General features: G+C 44.7%; 4 protein-coding genes across 4 annotated transcripts in view; all 4 read left to right on the top strand.

Moving 5' to 3' along the window:
- HOXD3 (homeobox D3) overlaps positions 1–26,784 on the top strand; it is a 426,989-nt gene that overhangs the window by 68,400 nt on the left and 331,805 nt on the right. The gene's annotated exons all lie outside the window — the stretch shown is intronic.
- HOXD11 (homeobox D11) lies at positions 1,364–5,272 on the top strand. The gene is made up of 2 exons (XM_085645243.1): positions 1,364–2,100; positions 2,775–5,272. The coding sequence occupies exons 1-2, from the start codon at positions 1,503–1,505 to the stop codon at positions 3,008–3,010; spliced, it is 834 nt and encodes a 277-aa protein (XP_085501369.1). The 5' UTR covers positions 1,364–1,502; the 3' UTR covers positions 3,011–5,272.
- On the top strand, positions 10,795–14,000 carry HOXD10 (homeobox D10). Its single transcript, XM_085645242.1, has 2 exons — positions 10,795–11,935; positions 13,137–14,000. Exons 1-2 carry the CDS (start codon positions 11,179–11,181, stop codon positions 13,412–13,414), a joined length of 1,035 nt encoding a protein of 344 aa, XP_085501368.1. The 5' UTR covers positions 10,795–11,178; the 3' UTR covers positions 13,415–14,000.
- Positions 17,164–24,809, top strand: HOXD9 (homeobox D9). Its single transcript, XM_085645234.1, has 2 exons — positions 17,164–19,220; positions 19,557–24,809. Exons 1-2 carry the CDS (start codon positions 18,629–18,631, stop codon positions 19,796–19,798), a joined length of 834 nt encoding a protein of 277 aa, XP_085501360.1. The 5' UTR covers positions 17,164–18,628; the 3' UTR covers positions 19,799–24,809.

The following is a 26,784-nucleotide window of genomic DNA, read 5'->3' as shown; positions in this document are numbered from 1 at the left end:
GCTAACGGCTGCTTGGAAATAAACTTGATATCGGTCTAGATTAGAAGTACAGATGAGCGGGTTGTGCATTTTGTGTGCTAGACTCTCGAGGTATGCTTCTTTGTGTACATTCCGTTGTCAGCCACAGATGTGGCACCTCTGTACACGACAACATGCTCGCCGTCTGTCATACCTGCAGCAGGTTACTACTGGTGGGTTTTCAAATTCGGGAAACTGCACATCATTGAAAACTTCGCACACTTCTGCGGTGTGCTTTTACTGGTGCAGGAAGGTGTAAAAAAAGGTTTTGGGTGTACAAGGAAAGCTTATTTTCGACATCTATGTGAAATAGGCCTTAAAAGACTTTAAACTTGCTACAGCGTACACGCAGTATTTTGTTTCAATAATTCCCTTTAATAAGTACGATACTTGTAAAATGATCCCAGAAGCCCAGCTTCTGAGGGCACCCTGAGCGCCAAATCCAATCGCTTAATACCTAAAAAAATATAGAGTGTAACTTTGTGTTTTGCACACAGTATCACATGGATTGGTTAGATGTCCTCTCGGAGCGAGGAACGTTTCTTTGTGTATCCAGAGATGCGTTGGAAGTATTAGAACAGGACATGTAGGGCGAATCTGCGAGGCTACTAGATTGCTCTGTTAGATGCATCATCCGAGGGCTGTGCTCCTGCGGGTGTGTTCCACCAGCACGAGGTGACATTGCCAGAAGATGCGGAGCTCCGTTGGGGCTGGGCGCAGATTGCGTGGAGTCGCATTGAACAGGCAGACTAGGGTTGTTCGCAGCTAGGGTGGGAGTTTGAACCGATCCGGCACTAGCCTGGAATCTGGAATGCTTTACAATCCCCCGGCGAGAATGAGAGGCTGCGTATGGGTTCCAGGTTTGGGCACTTGTATATGTTCTCGGCTATGTTGGTTGTCCAATGTCACGAGCACATGTAGCTTCCCTTCTCCTCACAACAGCGGTGTTTACTCTAAAGGCTGCCTTTGTGGCAAAGGGCGGACAGGCACAACAGACGTGGCTGCTGGTGCAAACGCCATTGGGTCATGTAAACCGAAATGTATTTACCGAGAAGTTCTTTAAAAGTCGATTTTAGAAAGAATTTAGCGGCAGCTATGGGTGCATTTACTGGTCTATGCACTCGCACGTCGTGACTGTCGGTGAGCACTGTGGTTCTGTTCACAAACATCACGTCTGCTTTCTATATGAAAAAAACACCACCAAAGCAGCTCAAATAGTTCTTCCCCCTCTGGTGCTGGGGGTTTGTCCTATTGGAAGCGATGTGGCGGAGTATTTCCGCAGGACTGATATAGATATAAGGGCATTTCTGCATCGGATCACGTGACATAATTACCACTCGAATCAATCAAGATGAATTGCACGTCAGCACGCTCTGGTTTTTTTTCTCCTGGTTGATCCCGTCCAAAGGCTCTTGAGCAATAGATGGACCGTGCTCCATGCACTGGAATCTCCCGGTTTCCACCGTCTCCGCGAAGAGGGCGACATGGCCGAGTTTGACGGCTGCACCAACGGCGCCACCAACATGTATCTGCCGGGCTGCGCCTACTACGTCTCGCCTTCGGATTTCTCCACAAAAACCTCGTTCCTGTCCCAAGGCTCTTCCTGCCCTGTGACATTCCCCTACTCGTCTAATTTACCTCACGTGCAGCCTGTGCGGGAAATGGCGTTCCGGGAGTACGGGCTGGAGCGCAGTAAGTGGCAGTACAGGGGCAGCTATCCCTCCTACTACCCCTCCGAGGAGGTGGTGGCCCGGGACTTTATTCAGCCGTCCAACCGGCGGTCGGACGTGCTCTTCAAAGCGGACCCACTGTGCGCCCACCACGGCACGCCCAGCGCCTCCTCCAACTTGTACAGCACGGTGGGGCGCAACGGCGTCCTGCCCCAGGAGTTCGACCAGTTCTACGAGGCCAGCCAGCCCACCTCCGTCCCGCCCGAGCACGGGGGTTGTCTGGACAAGGCAGGCTCCAAAACCCAGGAGGCGCTCCCTAAAATAACCCACAGCCCGGATAGGAAGCTGGACACAGAGGGCAGCGCAGACTCGCCTCCCGGGGAAGTGGCTGCAGACAAGAGCACCAGTTCAGGTGGGTCTCGGCTAGCGAGCGGGGAGAGTACGGGGCCGGCGCTCTGACGCGTTTTATGGGAGACTTTATAAGCATCTCGAGCCTTTTACACATCCTGCAAGATTCCCTGGCAGTAGTAAAGTCTGTTTACGACGGGTAACTCATTTAGGAGGCTTTTCCTCTTATAACATCAGAACACATAATTGTATCCCGCTTGACATTTCTGATTGGAAATGCGCTGGGTTGTATATTCATGTTGGCGCTGCAGAGCGAAATTAATTTACAACTTATTTAAGAGGGGTTGGATTTCTCACACCTGGATTTCACAAAAAGAACACAACATAGCGCACATTTCAACTGGCCTCCCGGATCGACTGCTCTAAATTCGCACGAGACTCTCCATTTTAGGCTCAGTCTTGACGTTTTTAAAAAAACTTTTTGTCTGTCTGCCTCTCAAAATACAACTCATTCCTTGAGAGTTTAAGGGGGGACTCCATTGTTCCTGTTTATTATCCAAAACCTCCCACGTTAGGATTTTTCTATGATAAATCGATAGTCGGTGAAATAGTTTTGAGGAAAGCGAGTGTATAACTATTGTGTACAGGGCTAGAACAGCGATTTAAATGAAATGTGCCCACAGTGGGCCCCAGTACTTATGAGAGTTTTTATGCACACGTCTGTCTCTTACTTTTCAGCCACCCCCCAGAGGTCTCGGAAGAAGAGGTGTCCCTACACCAAATACCAGATCAGAGAGCTGGAGAGGGAGTTTTTCTTCAATGTCTACATTAACAAGGAGAAGCGGCTTCAGTTATCCCGGATGCTGAATCTCACCGACCGACAGGTCAAAATCTGGTTCCAGAACCGGAGGATGAAGGAGAAGAAACTGAACCGGGACCGGCTGCAGTATTTTACCGGCAATCCCTTGTTTTGAGAAAAGCAGCGAACACTTCATGCCGCGACGTGGCGGAAATAACTCTTGTAGGAGTGCGATCTGCCTTGATGTTCTCGTGGAAGACGTTGTGTCCTGAAGGCTGGATTTCAAGTTCTTGGCCGGCCGGATCTTGGCACTGGGGGGTATTTCCCCAGACAGCGGAGTATTGTCACCGCAGTATTTCACTTCCTGATTACAGTAAATGCAAATACAGTTTCTCTCTCTGCTAAAAACATTGGATGTGGAGGCAAGGACCATGTATTTAAAGTCAGCAAGCGAACGCAGCGTTAGTTAAAATGTGGATTTGTGCATTCAATGTAGAACACTCGATGTAAGTCCTTTTTACCATCCATGAAAGCATGACCGCCGTTTCTATTGTGAATACATATTTTATAAAAAATATTTACCTTCCTGGGCAGTCGCATGAACACTAAACTTTGAAGAAGTGATGTTTATATATATCGTCCTTTAATAATATACCATTTGAAGTCTTATATAATCATTCCAGCGACCATGGCGGTTACCACCTTCTAAGATGTGAGGCCGTGCATTATTTCAAAGCCCTTGTGAAGCTTGTGCCCTGGGCTGCAAGGGGCTAAGCTGTAATGTGGTTATTTGTTCGGCCTTTGCTAGCATCCAAAAATCTTGCTGTCGTAATGCCCTTCTAAGACAAACTGGCCAAATACTGTCTATGTGTTTCAAAACTATTAACCCAGACGTTTGCGCACACCAGCCAATCACATGGTTTGAAAACAAGCCATTGATACTTGAGGCTCCGGTAGTTGGGTAGTAAATGACGAACTCGACTTTTTCACAATTGTAAAGCTTTAGTGGCTGTTTTGTAAGAGCAGGAGCAGGGTGTGTGTTGTTTTCAGTGCAGGTTTGGTAGTGAGGTGTGTTCTACCGCTTCATGGAGAGCGACGCTCTACTCTGTTTACAAAACCTTGAACTGTCTAGACAACACTCATAAAAGCGGTGGCTTCAGACAGTGGATTGGGGTTATATTGTACACTTTCTGGGCTGCTAGAAAAAGAGATTTCCGCAAAGTGCAATAAAGCAGAGAGAACAGGAAAGGGCGCTGTTTACACCGACAAGAGCAATGCTGCTGATTACCCTTGATAGACTATAGAAAGACAGGAAGTTAACAAGAGGAAAAAAACTGGGCCGAAACAGTTTCCAGAATCGAAAGTGTCGTTTTAAGGCACGAAAATATGCATACTTTATCTAAAGAGAAAAGAATTTGCAATTTGCCTTTGAACTTCCAAAATGTCAAGGTCATCACCTTTAACCTTTCTGAATAATCGGGCGCCTTAATGCAGCCCTGTTATTCTTCAACACCACCCAGAATCGCCCGCACATTTATTACTCGGCGACTAAGGGGAAGAGAGCAGAGCGGCATAATCGGGCCACTCCGGAATGTGTCCTAAATCGTGCTTACTTGTAGCCACCTCTGCCACCGAACAAGCAAAATGTTTAAGTGGATGGGGGGACATGGTCTGGGAGCTGCAGCTGGTAGAATACCGACCCAGCGTGATGGAACTGCAAGTCAGACAGCAGTCTGTTACTGACATGAAGCAAGCAGGGACAACACCAAAACAGCCAGGGGGTATTCGTGGAAGTGGACTATTCCAGTGTCCGGCAACTCCCAGACCAAACGCAGGGACACAGAGTGGTCGTATTTTGACATTATTTACCTGTGCATATCGACATCAAACTTGAGATGAAGTGTGATAGTGTCAGAATGAGGTATTTAAAATATTTCTGAGGATAGTGCAAATGAAATATGTGCATTAGAGTAAAAAAGACACACAACTCATCAACAATAATAAATTAGGCTTCATGGCGTGATGAATTTCGCAAGAGATTCATTTCGAAAGAGTAAAACATAATAAGCTACTGAGTGCACGTGGTGCAATAGGAACACAGCTAAACTGACAACATAAAACGTGTTTCCTCGGTCAGCCGAACGTTACCTCAAATTCCACACGAGGGCGCTTGTGTTCACGAAAAGCATCAATTTTTATTCTGATGCTGGTTATTGTCTCTGAATTAGCATATGAAGTGTCAGTGTTCGGACAATGCAACACATTGTTCTTAGGATTTTTTTTAAAGAAACAAAGCCCAAGTATTTTTCAAGACATTGCTGCTACTGGGACTAAATAAAAAGTAAAAAAAAAAATCAAATACTTTGCGGGACATTTTAAATTGCTGTTTTGAACATTGTGTGAGTGTATGTTTACATAAAAGCTATTGGTCACGGTTTCCCGTCTTTATAATGTTTTTTAATGGCGCATCCAATCTCCTTCCCCACGTCGTACAGAAAAAAGTGAACTTTTTGTGCAGAAAATGAGTTTGTACTTTCCATTTTATTAACTCTACTGTTTCGAAACATAGAAATATACTGTTTAATTTCTGCTAACTCCTGCATACAAGTTCGCGTCATTTTATTATAGACGTCAGTTCATGACGAAAGAGATCCACACCAGAGCTCGAGTTTGTAACTGAGGGGCTTCAACTCGACTGCTGCAAACGAATGAGGTGTTTAAACAAATGTCTGTGTGTTTTCAATGTCTCCCCATTCCCTTACCGATGTACACGAGGGCTGCACATGTAAACACGTGAACTGAATGTGGGCCGTCTCAGTGGGGTTCGCTGTGGTTCCAGATTTGAAAACGGGGTTCTGCCTGCTTAAAGCCCGAGCGGAATGTGTACTCGCTTGTTTGCCTCACTCCCCTGCGGAGGGCTTTGCGCCGTGATCATGGCAATGGGACGCGCCTCCCGTCCTCGCCCTGAACCGCGGGACGAAAAGCAATGTTACAACGGGTGGTAGTGGGGGTAATCTTCAAAATGTATCTACTCTTTACCGTAGCTGCCGCAGCCTCTCAAGCAGGAGCAGGAAATCAAAGAATGTTTACACCCCCGCCCCCGCGTATCGTGACAAACACGCATCAGGTATTGCGACAATGCCGCGAAAACCCCAATTAGTATTAAACAACTCAGAAAGCAGGCTGTAATTTCACATAGCCCCATATGTGTTCTACAATCTGATTCAAGTGTATCCTCCTGTAAATGACTTATCACGCATTCAACTCTCGTTTCCAAATTATTTACCTCCCTGACTAAGCTTTATTAGTCTGCCTACACGTGGCGATCTATCTTAAATGCCTGCATTGAATCTATTTGGCAATGTGTGTATCTGTATGCCTGTCTCTCTATCTAAAATATCTAGGTATCTATCCATCTACCTATTGTCTAACAATCCACACGTCTCCCTTTCTCAGATTTTTCCGTTTCTAAATATATGTATATTTTACATGTAGTTCATACAAAGACACTGACGCGACAGCTAGTATGAGTAAAAGGATGAGCGGACAGCCGTAATCCTCGAAGTATCACACTCAGTCTGGTCGTCTTCGGTTTGTTTGCTCAGTCTGCTTGTCTCTCTATGCTCCTGTCTAAGGATCTGTTGATCATTTGTCTGTTTATCTTTCTGTTTTCATGCTGGTGGTTTCTATTTGTTACATTTAGCTGCTATTTATAGAAAGAACAATCACGACACAGAGGAGGCTAAAAAGGTATCAGACTTGGATGGATGGATTAAAGTATGTAAATACTACTTGTTGGACCGCTGTTTTTGTCTATTTATTTTACCTACATTTCTGGCAATCGGTCTACCTGTCCATCAGCCCGTCCACCTACCCATCCATCTATCATCTAGCTAGCTGTCATAGGTGCGGACTGGATTGACTTGAGCGAGAAACTTAGATAGATGGATGGATAGATAGATAGATAGATAGATAGATAGATAGATAGATAGATAGATAGATAGATAGATAAATAGACAGACAGACAGATAGATAGATAGATAGATAGATAGATAGATAGATAGATAGATAGATAGATAGATAGATAGATAGACTGATTTGTGGCAGTGCAGTATTTTCGCCGTTGTCTTTCTGGCTGTTGGTGTATATATCTGTCAGTTTGTAAATACAGACTTCCAGTTCTCTTCCTGTTGGATATTTTGTGTGGTTGTTTGTCTCTTTGTGTGACCGGTTGCTTTTCTGTTTCGCCTTTCTGTCTGCCTGTCTCTGATTCCCTCCTGTAAGCAGTCTCTTTTCCAGCGGCCTCCTCAGTCTTTCTTTCTCCTTTGTCCTCGGCCACCATTGCTTTCTATGGATGCCAAGCATGAGACGTGGTCAGGAAGAAATATCTCTCTAGATGGGCAAGCGTACAAACTGACATCCATTTTCACATTAGCCACATGCAATGAAAAATTATGCGAGGTTAAATGACACCGGAAAGTGTTTTAACAAATGCATTTTCTGAACGTTTTAGTTTAAAATAACATTCGGGCAGGTTTAGACGCCGCACTGCGTGGCTTGGGAAGACACCCACAGGGTAGGCACATCTGGAAAAGAGGCAACGAGAAAGGGACAAAGACTGGCGAAAAGATACATGGGTTGGTGGAGGCCGGGAGACCAACACACAGGGGAAGGGAAGGTCACAGCGGTAGACGAGCTCACTCTCGTTTGTGTATTTTCCATGCACCAGCAATGGTGACAGAACCGATGCACTATCATTCTCATCCATATGAGGACGTGCCCTGTGCTTGGATCGGAGGCGGGGAACATCCTTTAAACCCCCGAGACGTCTGATGACGTGCAATCACACCCCGTTGTAATGAGTGCCTACTTGTATGCTGTGTAACTGGTGATAATACAATTGCCCTTCCCAACACACAGCGAGACACCTGAGCCCAAGGATTAAACAAGTGTGTAGATTATTTGGAGCCCTCTTCATTCTATTAGATGTTATGTGTATAGAAAATTATTTTTAAAAACCACATAAATACTTGGGAATTACAAAGTGTAGCATTTCATAATTTCTGTTGACCTCGGGTAGACTAGCAGCGACCATAACGAAACATTTCAAAGCGAAGACGCAATGTCCATATGCGCTGCTGTGTAATTTCAAAACCAGAGTGAAATAGCCACGTTAGTGACAGTATATTAAACAATTGTTTCTATATTAGAAGGTTGTACGTCGAAAGAAACATGGGCTGACTTCCTAGGAGAGCTTTGATGCTTGCATACAATATTGAGGAATTGAAACGTAAAATGGAGTGATGGAGTGGTAACTCTCTTTTGAAGTTTGAGGTCTTTACCTACGGGCTTTAAACATCTCATGACACTGCTATAATGCACAAAAGAGACTAGCGATACAGGCTTAAAATGCGTACCGGGGAACCTAAACGTGGGCGATTAGCAAACCTTTTCTTCAGTATCACCACACGTGTTGTCGTTCACGCAGTGTTTGTTACCTGGTTGCTTGCAGTGTTGCAGCTTTTACTTTGGAGTAGAGTGTAAACACAGACTGTGCATCTGCGCCTTCTTTAACGTACACAGAAAAGAGCAATGTGGCGGCCAAGTTGAAATCATAGACTCGGCAAAGTGAACATTAAGGTCCAAGGCGACCGAAAGCCCGCTTCTTGGGGGGTTAAGTCTGTTCTTAGAGTTCTTGGGTTTTAAGCGTTTTCTAAGAAAATATGCACTCATCTTCCGAGATTAGAGCCTGTCGTTTATGCTCTCACGAAACTCCACTTTTAAAAGATGCGATTCGTAGTGTAACCTCATAGATTCAATGAGAGCCGTTGAAAATATCGCACACACCTCAGAAAATACCAAATTCAAGTCCTTATAAAATGTTGACATTTCCGTAGAACAACCTGAATTGGAGAGCCGTGAACTCTAGAGCACAACGTGTTTCGGTGTTTTTCATTTGAATTATTGATTCGCATTGGATGTTTGTATTCCACCGCCACGACATGCAACAGTCTGCGAACCTGCAAGTCACATACATGCTTGAACTGTGTTTGTGGGCATCTAAGTCAGAAAAGAGAGCTCACAGGATAGCTCATGGTTTGGCCGTGTGTGAGACTTTTAGCAGGCAGGCATCACTGAACAACATTTTCACTGTTCTGCATCCGAGAAAGGCTCCCAAATTGCGGCTGTAAAAGATACTGGCTCTTAACCTGACAATGATGTTGTATTTGAACAGCTGCGAGAAGGTTTTAAAAGGTCTGTCTCATTGCCACAGCAGCAGACATTTTATTGTTTACGGGCTCTTTTTAGAGGGGGGCGCCTGGGTGGGGGGCACATCAAGGGGAAAGTCAGTCTCGGAAACCCCTTGAAAAAATGTAAGTCAAGTCTAAGGAAATATGCCTTTCCTTAGGCCTTAGGAATATATGCATGTGTTTATAATGTTATGATGCCCCTTGTGTGTGCTGTGTCTGACGTGTATATTTTTAGATCATTATATATATATATATATATATATATATATTTAGCACTCTTTCTCAACCCGCACACATATCTGTCTCTGTCTCGCTCTCTCTGTGTGTATATATATATATATATATAGAGAGAGAGAGAGAGAGAGACAGACAGAAACAGAGACAGAGACAGAGACAGATATGTGTGCGTGTTTAGAAAGAGTGCCAGGTGTAGATGTATGCGCGTGTGTGTCTGTATATAATATATATATATATTACAGATCATACGCGTACACACATACTTATATATTACACATCATACACACACACACATATATATATATACATATATATATATATATATATATATATATATATATATATATATATATGTATATATTGCCCCTCCCTAACTCTGTATAAGTCAGTGAGTGTATATGAGGGGAAGAGGCATTGATATAGGTTTTTGAAGCTCGAGAGGGGTATTTTGGATTTTTGATGTTTTGGCAGCTCATAATTAGAAGGACGGGCGTGTTTTTTTTTTTTTTACAGAGGTGGAAATTGCTGCTCCCGATTAGGAATTAATACAATTAAAACGTTCGCAAGGAGGTTTAGGGAACTCAGCATTACTATAAAACAAAGTGTGGTTAAAAGAGATGTATTTAATGTAATATTTGATGATTTCTGATCTAGGCAAAAATGTGCTTTCTCGGTGAACAGAGGGGGCGTGGGATCAACTGTACAATTCTCAATAATTCATATCACCATTATGCTAAATCCCATCTATTAATCGCGTCCTTTACTAAGTCTCGATTGATTTGTTAATAAAGTAGGTCCTCGTTTGTAGTAGGAGGGAGCATAACTCTTTTAAAAGGCTCCGAAAGCAGGCAAATTAGCAGGTGGCCCTAGAATGCAGATGAGAGCCCTATCGATTGCTCCGAATCTTCTTTATATGTATTCATAAATTGCGGCACCTTTGTACTTGACACTTGCCAGGCTGCGGGTCTTTCACAAAGTGCAGAGATTGTGGGATGTTTGTGGGGGAGAAGTCACGGTTGGGGCACGGTAAACACTTCAGCTTTGAAGACTGTGGGGCATGAGATGCCCGTGTGTGAAACATCTCCGAAGGTTGCACAGGTGCATATTTTCTGCTCTGACATGTTTTCTGCATCAGGAAGAAAACGGAACAGGCACGTGACAACATTATGGGACACCCACGGTGCATAATTAGGAGAAATTGTGACTGTTTTAAGATTTGATATGTTAAGGAGTTCTTATTTTAGGTAAATATAGGCTTTATCGTAGATTGAGAGTGCCTGGGTAAATATCCTAGAGATAGGAAGATTTTGTCTGCACAAACGGGTTGCACATCTCTTAAAGACGTCTGTTTTCACTGTATGGGTGTATTCTCTCCTTGTGTTGCCTGTAAACATGCACAGTGTGCCGGAGCGCCTGTGTATGAGAAGCCTTGTCCTCTTTCTGCTTCTGTACCTCCGGTGATGCTGGACTGTGGGCACCGCCGGCCCTGATCCTCGGGCAGGACCCGGATCTGCCAGGGGCCCCAGAGTGGCTCTTGTAGCCCCGAGAGAAGCAGAAGGGGGTCTCTCCACACAGCGCAGTACGCGTCCCGGGCAGCTCGCTCGATTGCACTTCCCCTCGGACCTGCTAGGGGTCGCTGTTGGCCGCAACCACGCCGCGGCCCGTGGCTGCCCCCGGAGCACGTGACCCGCGGGGTGGTGGGGAGGGTGGCGGCGGCTCAAGGCCACTTTCAAACCCCATTGGCTCGGCTGTCAGGTGGTGGTGCCGAGGCATTCACAATTACACGGGGAAATGTTTTCCTAGAGATGTCAGCCTACAAAGGACACCATCCCTCTCCCTCAAATTCCTCCCCAAAATGTCCTTTCCAAACAGCTCTCCTGCTGCTAATACTTTTTTAGTGGACTCCTTGATCAGCGCCTGCAGGAGTGACAGCTTCTACTCGAGCGGCGCCAGCATGTACATGCCGCCCAGCACAGACATGGGCTCCTATGGGATGCAGACCTGTGGACTGCTGCCGTCCCTGGCCAAGAGGGAGGTGAGCCACCAGGGCATGGGCATGAGCGCGCACCCCTACATCTCGCAGGTGGACACCTGGAGTGACCCCGGCCGCTCCTGCCGCCTGGAGCAACCTGTTACACAGCAGCAGCCGCCGCAGCAGCCGCAGCAGCAGCCGCAGCAGCAGGTCTCTGCCTGCTCCTTCCCTCCCAGCATCAAGGAGGAGGCCAACTGCTGCATGTACTCCGACAAAAGGGCCAAGCTGCTGCCCTCCGAGGTGCCCTCCTACCAGAGGCTGGTGTCCGAGCCCTCCTGTCCCGCCGAGAGCTCCGAGGTGCCCGTGCCAGGCTACTTCCGACTCAGCCAGACCTACGCCAGCGCCAAGAGCCACGGGCAGGAGTACAGCAGCAGCCCCGAGAGCGGCGCCGCCGTCATGCTGCAGCTGAACCCCCGGGGCAGCGCCAAGCCCCAGGTGCAGATGGACAAGAAGAGCGGCGACGCCCCGAGCGGCCCGGACCCCTCCCGAGCCCCCCGCGTGGAGAGCCCGGAGCCCAAAGTGACTCTGCACGAAGAGCGCTCGGCGTCCAGCCCAGAAGTGCTGGAGAAGGAAAGCAAAGGTCGGTATTATAAAAGTTTACACCAGTGCTGTGTGCGACTTCAAGACTCCGGCCCCATAAAAGCCAGTATATTGCTAACAAGCAGCCCGGCCATAACATTTAACGAGATCTGGGTACAGGGCGGCAGGTACACACCCCGCAGGGCCACCACTCGAACGTCTATTCTTGCCACTCATGCACACCCCCACTTCTGCCTAGTATTCTGTTCTCTCGAGAAAAACAGAAACAAAACAAATTCAGAAAATCAGAAAAGAGGGCAAAATCCAGTCTTCGAATATTAGAATGTTAGTGAAAATTAGCTTTGCATAGATTGCAATGCCTTCAAATCTATTTTACATAATAGAATAAGTAAATGTCGATGGAACAATGTCAACGTTTATATAAGACTGCTTAGGAAAAATATATTGGGATCGGTATATATCTCATTTGATATGGCAGAGAAGCATGGCGGAATTCTTTGTGTACCTTCGGGGATATCCAAGGAATTTAGTAAGGAAAGCAATATGTCACCTCCTGAATTTTTGAAAACAATCTTTAGAAGCCACGTATGTGCTACAGTTCCCAATTTTAGATAAAACAGGCGACCTAATAATCAATGTAAGTACTTTTTATATCCGAACAGGATTAATTACCATGGGAGTTGTGCCTTTGCACGTCCCATGCATTCGACCAGCTACATTCCAATTATATGAAGTCCAAAATAGAGTTACTGGTATTTTTTAAATGTCCTGTTTACAAAAACCTTTTTGTGGGTATCTGGATTTCAGTATCGGGTTAAATAAAGAAAGCATTGGGCCCGTCTGATTGTTGACAACTCCCATAAAGATCCGCACATTTCGTACTTTCCATTTGGGAGAAGATAAAGAGATAATAGCATATAGTTTTGGCTCGGTACTTTTTAAGGCACACTAGTGAACTTGCCCTTTAACCCATATCTTTTTTTAGCAAACGGTTCTTCTGGCTAGTTCCAAATGTAAGCGATGCAACATACAGCTAGGGAATTCTAAGTGAGGTTCTGGAACTTTTCCTTGAGGAGTTTACAGATATTCCAGGGCTAAAAGTTTGCTAAAGATAAATGCCTGATTTTGGAATTTGTTAGTAAATTCGCGGCCAAAACCACGGTGTGATTTAATGCGGTTATATATAAATACATATATCTACGTGTGTGTACATATTCTGTTTCTTTTTTTACTATTAATAGAGGAAATCAAGTCTGACACCCCAACAAGCAATTGGCTAACTGCAAAGAGTGGCAGGAAGAAGAGATGCCCTTACACAAAGCATCAGACGCTGGAGCTCGAGAAAGAGTTCCTGTTCAATATGTACCTCACTCGAGAGCGCCGCCTAGAGATCAGTAAGAGCGTGAACCTGACTGATAGGCAGGTCAAGATCTGGTTCCAGAACCGCAGGATGAAGCTGAAGAAGATGAGCCGGGAGAACCGGATCCGGGAGCTCACCGCCAACCTGACGTTCTCCTAAGGGCCGCCGGGCCCGGGCAGCGCCCACTCCCACAACACCGCAAGGACTCGGACAGGACTGTCCACTCTCCTCCTCTCTCATAGAATGGGACGTTTTGTCTTACTCGTAGTGGTGCCGGTGTATATGTTTCACATGACTATACGTTCACGAACATACGTCTAGCACATGCAGCTTATTTTTACCATCGTAACGCAGGGTAACTTGTATTGAATTCTTTGGTTTTTTTAACTTAACTTATTCGAAACTCTTTTAGAACATCCCCACAATGTGACTTTTTCATGTTTTTACTACAGGAGAGATGTATTTATGTGCGCTGTTATACGAACTATAACATTATGAACACATTTCACTACTTTAGCAAAAGGAAATAATCTTAAATGGGGAAAAGCACATTACATGTAACTATCCACTTAACAGAACTGGGTAATGTCCGTGGTAGGATAGTGAATATTTAAGTCGTATTCTATGTAAATAATTTCCTGTGACGCATAACATTTGTTGAGTAGTTTGCAGTGGTGCCAACAGCAAAATGTCATTCACGTGCATGTTCTCTCCGCATGTATAATGCAATAAATTTTGTGATGTACTCGGCTTTCTTTACGAATATGTTTAAATAAATATGTGGTTCGTCGCTTAAAGTGAGGAAAAAAGTTCCCCCAGTTTGACAGCTAAACTCAAGCAAAAACACGGCGAATTTATCTAAATGTTCCAATACTTCCACGTAATAAAAAATAGGAGTGATTTGTGGGTGCGGAAAAGGCCGCGCTGCCCTAGAGGTACTGTTCTGTTATTGTTTTGGTATCAACAGTGAGTTGCGTATTGGTGAGCACAGTGCGATGGGCACATGCACAGCCCCTAACCCACTGCAGACACAAATGCTGCACGTGCATTTGACCTTACCACGTCCACACTTAACTTTGATCCATTTCACCCAGAACATGTTACTTTCAATATTGGGGTTTGCAAGATGTCTGGGTTCGAGGTTGTATTTCAGTCTTTATTTGCAAGACTCAGAAAGGTTTGTCACAGTGTCGTAACAAAATCTAGCAAAATACATCCTCTGTAAATAGTTCTACGTGTTCTAAATAATCCATTATAATAAAGTAGGAGTGACGTGTTGGCTCTGAACGCCTCGCGTTCCTAGATGTGTCCTGTCACTGTTGTTGCTTTGCTAGCAGTCGGAGAGTGTGTTTTTATTACTTTGCTACTAGTAATAGAGTGTTAGAGTGTACATCGCCGTATATTGTGGCTGGGGCACAAACAGTCCCTTTACTCCACTGCAGACTCAAATAGTGCGAGGGTGTCTGACCGCTTAGTTTCTTTCAAACGTAATGATACATCGTTTCACATGTCGCTTGTTATTGTTTTGGTGTGACTTGTGTGCGCTTGGAAGTTGTATGTTTCATTAAATGTATTGTAGTCCAATTAATCCGTCAGTTAAGAGGGCTGAAAGGGTCTTTCAGTCAGTTTGACAAAGCCTGGTAAAATAACTGATATTATGTAGGTCGTTTTAAATATTCCAAAAATAATAAGATAGAGGCGGATTGCTGAATCGTCCAAGGCTGCATTCTCCCTAGGTGTGCTTCAAAGTTGCTTGTGGTGTGATTGTTTTGGTATCAGCCGTCAGCAGTGTATTGCCGGGTGCAGTTTCCTCAGTAGAGGCAGGGCCAGTTCTTCTTCTGTGTTTACTCTCCAAGCTTTTACCCATCCTTGGGGAGGTTTGGATTCGCATAGCTGTTGTATACATCACCTTTGTTTTAGGTTGCCAGATGTCTTCGCTGAGTATGTAAATCGTTTTAAGTTTCCGAAACAACGCAAACATTTTGATGAATTGTTGGAGCGTCGAAGGTCTCATTTCCCAATCTGTGTTGTTTAGCTGTACGCAGTAAGCTGTGCATATCCCTAGTGACGCCTGATCTCCATCCAATGCATGTGCACACACCGTGTGTGGGGGGATTTTCATCACAACTTACTCCAACGTAATGTCTCTACATTTCAGAAATTGCCAGTTGCGGTTTGACGAGATGTCTGTTTGTTGTGAACATGCCTGTTGTGATTCGTGGGTGGACTAACAGAGTATGCTTCATTTAACGCATTGTGACATATCCTGGTTTTAAAAGGCTGATGAACGTTTTCGATCAGTTTGATCAGAAACCATTTATTAAAAAAAGAAAACACTTTACAGTAAATGATTCTCTTTTTCCGCAAAAAAAAATACGAGGTGAATTATTGCTTCATTTGAGGCTGCTGTGCGCCTGGATGTGGTGCTGATGTTAATACCTTGCTACAGTCGGGAAGATGTGTATAGGTGAACTGCAATGTGATGAACACACGAACAGCCACTTCATCCACTGCAGACACATGTACTAAGTGTGCATTTGACCACTAACCTAATTGCCAAGCATTATGACGCCACATTTCAGATATCACTTGTTAAGATTTGGCGAGATGTGTGCTTTAGAGGAGTTTTTCTTATTCCCCTAGCGGTTGTGACTCGTGTGTGGTTGGGAGCTGGGGAGGCAGTGAAACAGGTCATTGTGTGCTTAATGCCCTACACCGGCAGCATTTCACAGGCGTCGGTGATTCATTCGGACAGGAAATGCGCACACGCCGGTTCCGGGTTCATTTCCCTGCACAGCTCTCATATCCCCTCACTAACACATATGTCAATTCTTACGGAGCAGCATGAAAAGTGCATTCACAAATTGCATGTGACTGAAGTGCTTGCCTGGTGTGCGGGGAGGGGATTTGAGCACGCACAGCACAGGCGTTTCCGGCAACGAAGCCCTCTCACCCTAAGCAGTTCTTGATGAGAGGGGCTGCACAAGATAATCAGCAGTGAATATTTATAACGTTTTTCTCTTTACTGTTTTGATGTATGTATTCAAAATATTTAGTTTTGTTTTGGAAAAGAACACTTGGATGCGAAGGTGTTCCGAAGCCAATTACATTTTACGCAGTTAGAAAGACGTAGTGTGCCTTTTCGCGTTTACTGTTGCTATTTGGACTGTGCCCCACTTCAGGATAGGGTAATATGACCAACGGTTGACGATACATGGATACATCATAAGTATGTGCGAGTGCTTCTTTGTGCGCGAGCATATGGATGCACTAGTGTGTCTGTCATTCGGGATCTAGTTTATCCCCCTTAGAATCCATTTCATAAGGATTGTATGTAATATATAATGCCTTAGATGTATAAAGATAGGCACAGACGTACAATTATGATAACAAGGGGGTGCTTGGAGACATGAATGGACATGTGCATTTATTTACGTAATCTGGAATCTATATCTATCTATCTGAAATCCATCTTTTCTCTCCACATCCAGGCAGATTACTCATATATATATAGTACATATATATATATATATATATATATATATAGTACATATATATATATATATATTGTGTACGTGTGTATATAAATATATATACACACTTAACATGTACACATTATATATATACAATGTGTACGTATATATATATAAGAAAGTGTTTAGTGTTCCCAGACCGATTCTGATAGGTAGATAGATAGATAGATAGATAGATATTAACACGTTTGTGAATAGATGTGCATATCTCACATTACTACCAAACAATGTGTCGATAAACTGCATAAACGTGGCCTTCTGATACGTGCTGTAGATAGAATGTGTTCCCCCTGGCAACTAAAATACATTTTCTGCTGTTGACCAGTTTATCACTTCTTGATTATGTACACTTCATATGTGCGCTCCAGTGCCTCGTTCGGGTAGTAAGCGCTATAAATACCTAAACAATACAGTACAGTACGCTCAATAGATAACGAACAGTATGAGTGAAAGCATGGAACTATACTACCAAATACAGCCGTGTAGAACCCGGTTACAGTGACAAGGCTAAAGGCTACCGGCACATTAGCAGTAGAGGAACCGGGATATACCCACGGGAGCCGTGTTCACCCGCCATTCATAAGAAAGAAGTATTCCCTCCTTAGGCTGCACATACCACTGCTGTGTGCATCTCTTGACATGGCATGCGCTAGGCCTCGAACCCTGGCCCCCTGTCTTCTTGTCAGGACGGTAGAGGGGTGGGGGCTTTTTCTGACCTCGTGTGGAACATACGTGAGGTGAAATAGTATGTCAGGCATGGTGAAGTGCCAGTTGTTGTCCTGACCTGTGTTTGTGGCGCCTCCAGGACTGCGTGTGTTTGCCTTCATAGGCTTTTGCGGTGACACTCTAGTTTGTGGTTCTAACAAACGCCGCCGGTAAAATGTACAAATACAAATATGTTTAAGGAACCTATTCCTGTCTCAAAAGCCCGAGCGCGCGCTCTCACGCACACACTAATACGCCACTCGTGTTAACGTTGCACACTACACCCATCTCTTCGATATTTAGCTCATCAGGTTAGGATCGGGAAAATTGATTTGCTGAATCTCTGCTCTGTAAACTAGGTTCTTTCCTGCTTTCTAAACTTTTGTTTTTCATCATTGAAGTCACATTAATCTATAAACAAATGCACCCCATAAACGTTTTATTGAACCCCATCTCACGTTACGGATGCATTCCGCCAGTTTCTTACCGTACTCTACTTTTACACGATGCGCAGTTTAAAACAATAATAGAGGGAGACCGAAACACACACGTGCGCGACCCCCAAACAAAAATACATGCTTCTGGTGTACGGGCCACTGGTATATGGCGAGTTTACATTGACATGTAGATTTCTTATCCGTGACTGATAAATTATGTTGTTTTGTTTAGTGCTTCACAGGTCCGTAGCATGGCTGCGCGCCCAAGAGGTTACTGTTGCGTGTTCTTTTCATTGACAACTAAACACAGTCAAATAACCTCATTTTCCCCAGCACGCTTGAATAGGACCGAGTCTATTGCTGAAAAGACGTCAAGAAATAGTCCCCTGCAATCTGTGAACCCGCGCATCTGCAGCCCCGGCCACCCCTGCGGCAGCTCCCTCGCAGACAGACAGCCACTCTTGGCCAAAGGTGCACAAAACCCTGACGCACTTGTAAGTTTGCATCGTGGCCGTGTGTTTTAATCACGGTCTCCCCGCTTAGCGCATTGATTTACTCTGTATTGGTAAATATGATCACGTGGGAGTCGCGGCCAATGGTTGAGGGCGCAGCCTGCAAAATACTATGATTGTTCCCGGGGAGGGGACCGCATACAGTTAACAGTGTCACCTTTTATATGAGTGCGAGGGGAGCCTAAAATGTCGTCCAGTAGCGCTATAAGTAACTATTACGTGGACTCCCTCATGGGGCATGAAAGCGAGGAGGTCTACGGGGCCCGCTGCGTCCAGGTGGGGCACGGCGCGGCCTCCAGGGCCCCGGGTGGCACCGAGGCTTCCGACTTCTCCGCCTGCAGCTTTGCGCCCAAGACCGCAGTCTTCCCTGCTGCCTGGTCTGCGGTGCACTCGCAGCCGCCTGCAGCCGCCGTGAGCGGTCTCTACCAGCCGTACATGGCCCAGGGAGCGCCGGTGGCGGCCGGCGCCAGCGGTGGGCGCTATGCGGTGCGACCCTGGCTGGAACCGCTCTCCGCCTCCTCCGCCGCAGCCTTCCCTGCCTTCCACCACCCGTACGCGGGCGTCAAGCCCGAGAGCATGCCCGCCAAGAAGAGCGAGTGCTCATCCTTCGAGCCCCAACCGGGACTGGCCCTGGCCGAGTTCTCCTGCCCGGCCCTGGACGACGAGCAGCCCCCGGCGGCCGAGGAAGAGCCCACGGCAGCCGGCCCGGACCCGGGCAGCGCCGGCAGCGGCGCCCCGCTCAAGGAAGAGAAGCAGACGCCGCAGCAACTTGACTCAAGTAAGTGCACGAGAAGGCAGGGGGAGAGTGGGAATAACTTCCTGATTTACTGCGAAAACTGCGCGCCTCGGAGTGGGCAAAACAGAGAGTTTTACTAACCTATAAAGCCGTCTAGACGCCTACCATAGAGCCCGCAGCACCGGGCTGCTATAAACCAGTTATATGACTGACAGAAGCACCTTCTGCCGGCGAGGCGTCCGCGGAGCAGCAAACAAGCCGCCCGCACCCCCCTCACCCCCTCACGATAATTCCTGAAAAGCCGCGAATGCTGAGGGTACCCACAGTGCACGAGTTTATTAATCTTTCACTCCCATCCCCCACTCTTTTGCTTCCCAGATAACCCGGCAGCGAACTGGATCCACGCGCGCTCGACTCGCAAAAAACGGTGCCCCTACACCAAGTACCAGACCCTGGAGCTGGAGAAGGAGTTCCTGTTCAACATGTACCTGACCCGGGACCGGCGCTACGAGGTGGCCCGCATCCTGAACCTGACGGAGCGCCAGGTCAAGATCTGGTTCCAGAACCGGCGCATGAAGATGAAGAAGATGAACAAGGAGAAGGGTGGCAAGGAGCACTAGCGAGGCCGGACTCGCTGCCCGCGCCGCTCCCCGAACTGCCAAATACGTGTCATCCTTGTCTTTTCATGGTAGTAGGCCGTTTTCACCTTTTTATATTTCAGTATGCATTGCTTGGACATATATGTATATATATATATTTACGTTGTTTGTTTTTTCTTCCGTTTATCAGAGTAAAGCAATGTGAATATACGCCCAGTTCGGCAGCTATTTAAAGTGTCTTAAGTCTCTAACTTTCGAAAAAACAAGTGCTGTGAGGATGGCCTATGTACATAAATACGTACATATTGTCTTTGCCCCCGGTAAAGGCGGTAGGGCTGTAAGAGATGTGTTATTTAACGGCTTTGCCTTATTGGGTTTTTGTCACATATTAAGAGGTGGCGCAGAGGTGGGTCCGGTCTTTTCTTTCTGCTGCGGGTGTCTTGCTCGAGGGATCAGCGCGTTCCCCTCAGGAGAGTCTCTCCTCGATGCACTTGTAAACTGGGCTCAGTTTCCTGTTAGTGAGTGCAGCGCTTTGCGACAGGCCTGGCACTCGGCGGTGCAGATTACCCATCAGCTGCTGGGGCTATAGAATCTGCAGTTTCCAGGAAAAGGGACAGTAGCAAATTCCGAAGCGAAAACCGTGGCCTAGGCCTCAAAATATAGCGAGTTCTGAAAGGGAGGCGGGACACATGCGTGTTCTTGAGACCCGAGAGCGTTTACTGCTTAAACAATATTGAACTGAGGTCGCTCTAAATTATTTCTTTTGATAAGGCGCATATTATAAGAACACGTATTCAAATACACTTTTACAATTTAGTAGTTCGCTCTCAGCAGAAATAGTTCATAAAACGTGATGGACTGAAGGGCTGTAAAATGAGCATTTTGTGATTGGTATATGCAGCCGTTAATGTGTTAAAGATGGCGGGAGGCTGCGGCTTTTCATATTCGTGACTTTTTGCTTCATATTCCGGAGTCCGTTGAAGCAATTATTATTATTATTATTATTATTCTTCACACGATTTTAAGATTTGTGAAGACTTGGGGGAAGTGTCCCTGTCCCCTTTTCTGTTCGTATTGAGGGAGCATTCGAAGGGGGCGCCATCTCTTTGTGTGGGTCTTCGGCCGTCATCACCCCATACACAAGGCGGTTCCTTGAAGTGTATCTTCCATAGATACCGGTGAGACGCCCGCGACTGCTGAAAGGCTGGTATTTGGGCACCGGCCCTCCTTTTAATCTTCGGCAGATGGCGAACATTGGCCGTGCCAGTCTCCTTATTGCTAATTCTTGATCTCCCTCGATAGCCGAGGGGCTTCGGTTTTACTACAAGAGCAATGTCACCGAGCTGGGGTGCCTCGAAGTGCGGCCATTCATTGTCAACACTATACCTAGACTTTGTTTCAAACAGGAAGAGCTGAGCGCAATAAAGCAATTGAGGTGGCTAGACGTCTGGGCCTAATGAGTTTACGATACGGAGACGAGCCTCTCTTTGAAAACACTCTCATTTGGAGGTTTCTGTCTGTTCGGAAGAAAACAAAAAATACAGACAAACCTCCGCCTGAGGAATCTGGGCTGACCATAAAAGCTAATGTTTACACCAGGTCTGAGAAACAAATCAAGGGGGGAGAGAGGCGCTCCCCAAAACAGAGGCATACTCGAATTTCATTTACATGTCCAAGTTTCTGCATCTGGGCATTCCTATTTCCAGACGTCATAAAGGAGGTTTTGAGTCTTTTCTGGGGTCCCAACTTTCAGATACATTGGATAAGAATAGATCTGCGAACACTTAGCGGTTGAAATTTGGGTGAGGCTTTCTAGCGGGCGTGCATCTTGCTAGTGAGAGCTCGCCGCTCTAGAAGGGTTTTAATGGTGTCATGTTTTAGTATGAAGACAACAAATATAATCTGAGTCCCCCACCAATCTTCACTAAAATATTCTGTCCATAACTAAACTAAACGAATATTTGTACCGAACAGAGAGCATTCACCAAACTGTATACATCGGTAACTTAAGCTACATCTAGGCCAAAGCGTGATGTGAGGACTATAAAAAAGAGGCAGGTCAGTCAAGGTTTCATATTTGTGTGTCTGTAGATGGATAGATAGATAGATAGATAGATAGATAGATAGATAGATAGATAGATAGATAGATAGATAGATAGAACACAAAAAGTACGCGTGTATTATAGTCAACAATGCCGAATAGAGCTTATGGTACTATGATAATATGAAAACAAAACGCGAGTTCTAAAGCCATTAGCGTGGCTTTGTCGGACCATTTATAAACCATGTATAGACGTTGTCCACCCTCTGTTGTTATAATGCATACCTAATTTAGGTCTCTTCGCATAACTTTTTGTTTCCTTCAAGTAGGAAAATGATAAAATAGGACTTTATTTTTTGTTCTGGTGGTGAGCGCAAAGCAAGCAAGAGTAAAAGAAAAGCTCATTCATGTAGTAAGCTGCATTTTTTTTAAAACGCCTTGTTTGGTGCACACACGTATGGACTGAGTATGCGAAGAGCTGTTCTGCTGTCTCCTGTATACAGCTAGCAGTGGAGCGCCGGCGGCATTAGAATGAGCAGGCCTGTTTACTTTAACAGGATGATGTTTAAACAAAGATGAGGCTGAGCAGTGTGTCTTCGTGTTTTTTCTTTAAGCATGCCCTGAAGTTTGGGAGCTATTTAGGAGGTGACAAGAGAATAGGTAGGAGGATCCCTAATCGATGCCCCAGTCTGCCGCCGGAATTCCAAAATGAATGAAATACACATTTCGCAGTCATTTTTCAATGTCCAGCAAATATGGAAAACCAATGATGGGTTTGGTATCAAGCTTATGAAATGTGGTTTTTGAATCCACTGCTTTTGTGCAATAATGGCGGCCAAACATGCAATATGTAGTGCATACATTACGGGTAACAGTGTCTTATGGTCCAGTACTACTGTCTAGAGGCTCTAGTGACATAATAAAGCGGGAGGGAGCGTGGGCAGTGGTTTGTAACAGTTACAGGACCTTGGGTTTACTGTGTTCGACCATAACGCAAACGAAAAGTGTTACTAATGCTTTACTGCATGTTCATTTTGTTACAGGGGGGCAGGGAAAAAGTGTTTTTTTTCCAAAGTGTTTATTGAAATTAGTGAAATACCATATGTAGACAATATTGTAACTTTACGGTTCAGCAAAAGGTATTTTTAGTGAAACAATGTTTTGCTGTTAAGAAGCACATACTCCCTAAAATAGAGAGATCTTTAATTTGAATCTGTTCTCAGTAAGATTCGCTTAATAATGTGGATTGCAATTAGAATATTCATGTTGTATTAACCCTCCATAAAGAGAAGGGCGGTAAAGCAAAGCAGCATGGCAAAGCTAGGAGGGTGGTTGGGTGCTCCTGTAGGCTAAGTACAGGGTCAAGCATACAGGCCAATAAGAAGGTGTGAAGGAAATCAGAGACGATGCGTCCCATTGGACGGAAATCTAGAAAGAATCATCAATAATAATGTTATTTTGGAAAGTATGGAAAATAATTCATAGGAATTACATAATCCCTGTGGTGAAATATGTGTTATGAAACCACCGTGTGTGTGTGTGTGAGAGAGAGGTGAGGGGCAGGGAGAGGGAGGGGGCGGGGTGATAGCCTAAGCTCATTTTTGGCAGGGGTCAAGGTACATTTTTACTCAGAATTATCACAGGTAGTCAAAGTTGAAATCGTGACCAAAAATAAGTAATTCAGTGAAAATAATAGTGCGCCATAATTTGCAGAGTCACTATTTCTCCATACATGCATGTGTATGTTTGCATGTGTTAATGAACTAAAGGAATGCATGTGTGAAGGTGTGTAGGGGGCGGTGTGTGTACACACCATGCCTTCCTAAACTGGACACAATTTTGGCAAGTGTGCATTTTTCCTGAGACTTAAGCAAGGAAGCCAAAGTTGAAAGAGAAACCAAATGAAGTCATTCAATGGAAAATAATATTGAGCCATAACTTGCAGAGTCACTATCTCCACATACACGCATGTTTATGCTTGCATGTTACCTGAGAAGGTGTGTGTGTTTGTGTGCGTGTGCAAAGTGTACTGTGATCGAACCCCTGTTGAGTGTGGTGGGAGCCACTACTCACTGGATATCCATTTGGAATGGGCCATGATTCCCCGCCCCACCCTCAACCATAGTAGTAACTAGCATATTACACACTCCACATCCTAATATAAGGATTGTGTCATGCATTTTCCTCTGTTAACAATAACAGGATTCAGGGCGCGAATGTATGCAGTAGGGTAAAATCACATTTAAGAGGAATCGTGACTGTCAGATAAGCGGTTTCCCTTTAAAAGGTACAATCTACGAGTGTGCACGATAGTTGTAGGAACGTGAGTTTATTAATACAGCTACTCTAAATAAATGGTGTTTCGGGTCACGTTGGTGTAAAATACATACACATCACACCAGGCAAACGGTGTCATGTGTATATCCCAATCAACTGCTGTATCATGAGTGCAATATTGTGTGTGTGAGAGTCTGTGTGATACGTATAGCTGCGTTTTTAAATGCGTAATTAAAAAATAGACCTACATACATTTTGAGATATACCTTTGCCAGCTCTAGATGTACAGAATTTGAAAGTAAACGTATTTCAGAATAAAGAAAAATGGTCACACATACACACACAGAGGCAACAGGCACACCCACGCATCTAATATTTGCCTATTGGATATTTACAGGCATATGTTTGTGTGTGTATGTATATGATTTCTTACATAGATATTTATTTTGAAGTGTACTCACAAACACTTGATTAATTGAATATGTCGTGTTATTCGACACACAAAGAATAATTAAAACAATAGGGTGCTTCAATAGTCTACCTCTCATGTATAGATTATTTTGTATATTTTGTTTATTTTGTACAGTGTGTATTTCTTGCTTTACTTGTTCATTTATATGTCATATTAGTACAATTTGTGTCATCACTGAATGTCCTGAAAAATAAATTAACCCAAAATAAACTGTTTGAAAATAAACACACAAAAAACATACGTGGTGGAAAAATGATGGTTGGTCTAGTATTTATTTTGCCACTAGAGGGCAATGTTGTTCCATTTTTACGATGTGCTACTTCTGTGTGTTGTCGATCTGAGCAGTTTCTTTTCATTCTCGTGTCTGGGTTAAAATACAAGATCAAAGATCATGTAATAAAAGAAAGAAACTCATTTTACGGAATTAATTAAAAATTAAATCAAAGTTGGCCAAAGAAAAACGACAGAATGTGAGTACTAAAGTAACGGGACTCTAAGAAAGAAACAATGCCCATGCCTCCTAAATTACTTTGAACAACTTGCAACTCGCATATATAAAACAGACACTGCTGAAAACAGAACTTAGAATAAAAGGTGGTACGTATCCAAGGTATCAATTGATGAATTTAATTCGTAGTATTTCAAAATGTTTTGTCCTAAAAATTCAGCCTCCACCCGAGCCGTCCTTGTAATTGCATTGAACAATTGCTTCACGAGAGCCATGCAACTGCCACAAACTGACCACATCGTATTCACCCCAAATCAGGGCTGGACAGGGGCGAACTACAACATGCCGCTAACGTATGACTGAAACGTGAACTTCTCTCGAGCCTGCACCGGTTATATTTATTTATTTATAACTTTTATAGTGTTTATAGGTTATACAAATCGCAATGCACAATCATGGCGACCCAAAAACACCAATCTGAAGACGGCTCGCGCTTCACTGATTAATGCTGACTGCTTTAACTTGCACACTGTAGCCTAGAAGAGAACAGACGATTTCTGTTTAATTCTGTTTAAATTACGTTCACGAGCCTAGTTTAGGCAACGCACTAGGACCCGAGTCATCTTTGCTACCCACTAATGCACTCAAATGTAATGACTGACCCCGGTGCCTTTGTCTCAATTAGCAGTTGTTATTCTTCTGCCCCCATACTGCAGGTTATTCATAATGTGCTGTAATGCAAGCATAGACATTCTGTAAGGCATGACTTAAATTCAGTTCGCATCTGAGAGAGAAAAAGAAAGAAAGAAAGATTGATTGTAGGAACGTGGGAAATGTGAGAAGATATAAAAATATGAACAAATAAGGATGCAGGAGTGAAGCACAAATACGTTATGAAATAGTTACACGGTCATGGGATGCAAAATCCATTTTTTTTGTATTGTTGCTTTTTGATTGGAAGAGGCCATGGACTTGAAAGCCCCAGCCTGCCTTAGAGGGCATGTTTAACGGATGCGGCTGTATGTGGGTGGCACCTTTTTGGAGATCATTCTGTTGAGACAGTGCGGAACAAAACGGGGAAGGAGCCACTACGCACAAAGTTTATGTTTTTGTTATCCGGACAGTATGTGCCTAAGACAAAGCGAAAGCTTTTTCAACCATGAACCCATTATTAACGTTAGTAACAGACAGTTCATATTTACTTCGGGAGCTTTTGGGACAGCGCGGCGGGGTCAATATAAAGTGCACGCGCACAGTTATGGGGAAGCGCGCGGCCTTGGGGTCATTTGAGTTGACCTCCCCTGGATTCTGTTTTAACGTACACTCCGTCTTGCAGCGACGCTGTTTGCTGTCTTTCCCTTGGAGTCGGTTTCTTGTGCTCCAGTAACGCCGTCTGTCAAGTGTGAAATGATGGAAAATGTATTCATAGCCACGGTTTTCATTAGGTATCAATTATTCTGGGATTCCAGCCATGCGTGCAAAGCTCAAGGGCAGAAAGTTCATTTCTTTACAAAGGCATAGGCTAGGCTAAAGTCCAGATTGTATTCCCGTTGCTTTAAACCAGCGGGGAATGTTTTTCTCAGAAAGTCGAGAAATATCACATATACAGCAGAATTATATTTCTCTGTGTTAGCAGCGCTGAATAAATCATTTTGCAGAGTGTACGCTCGAAAGGTCGGTTTCCTCAGTGGCGTGTGTGTTTTCACTAGCAGCAGTAGCAATGCATTGTTGGACCTGGGTCGGGCACAGGGCACTGCACAGAGCGCTGG

This window comes from Triturus cristatus, chromosome 3_1 (genome assembly GCF_964204655.1).
Source record: "Triturus cristatus chromosome 3_1, aTriCri1.1, whole genome shotgun sequence".
In the NCBI taxonomy this organism is placed as follows: Eukaryota; Metazoa; Chordata; class Amphibia; order Caudata; family Salamandridae; genus Triturus; species Triturus cristatus.
This window is presented reverse-complemented; position numbering and strand designations above follow the sequence as displayed.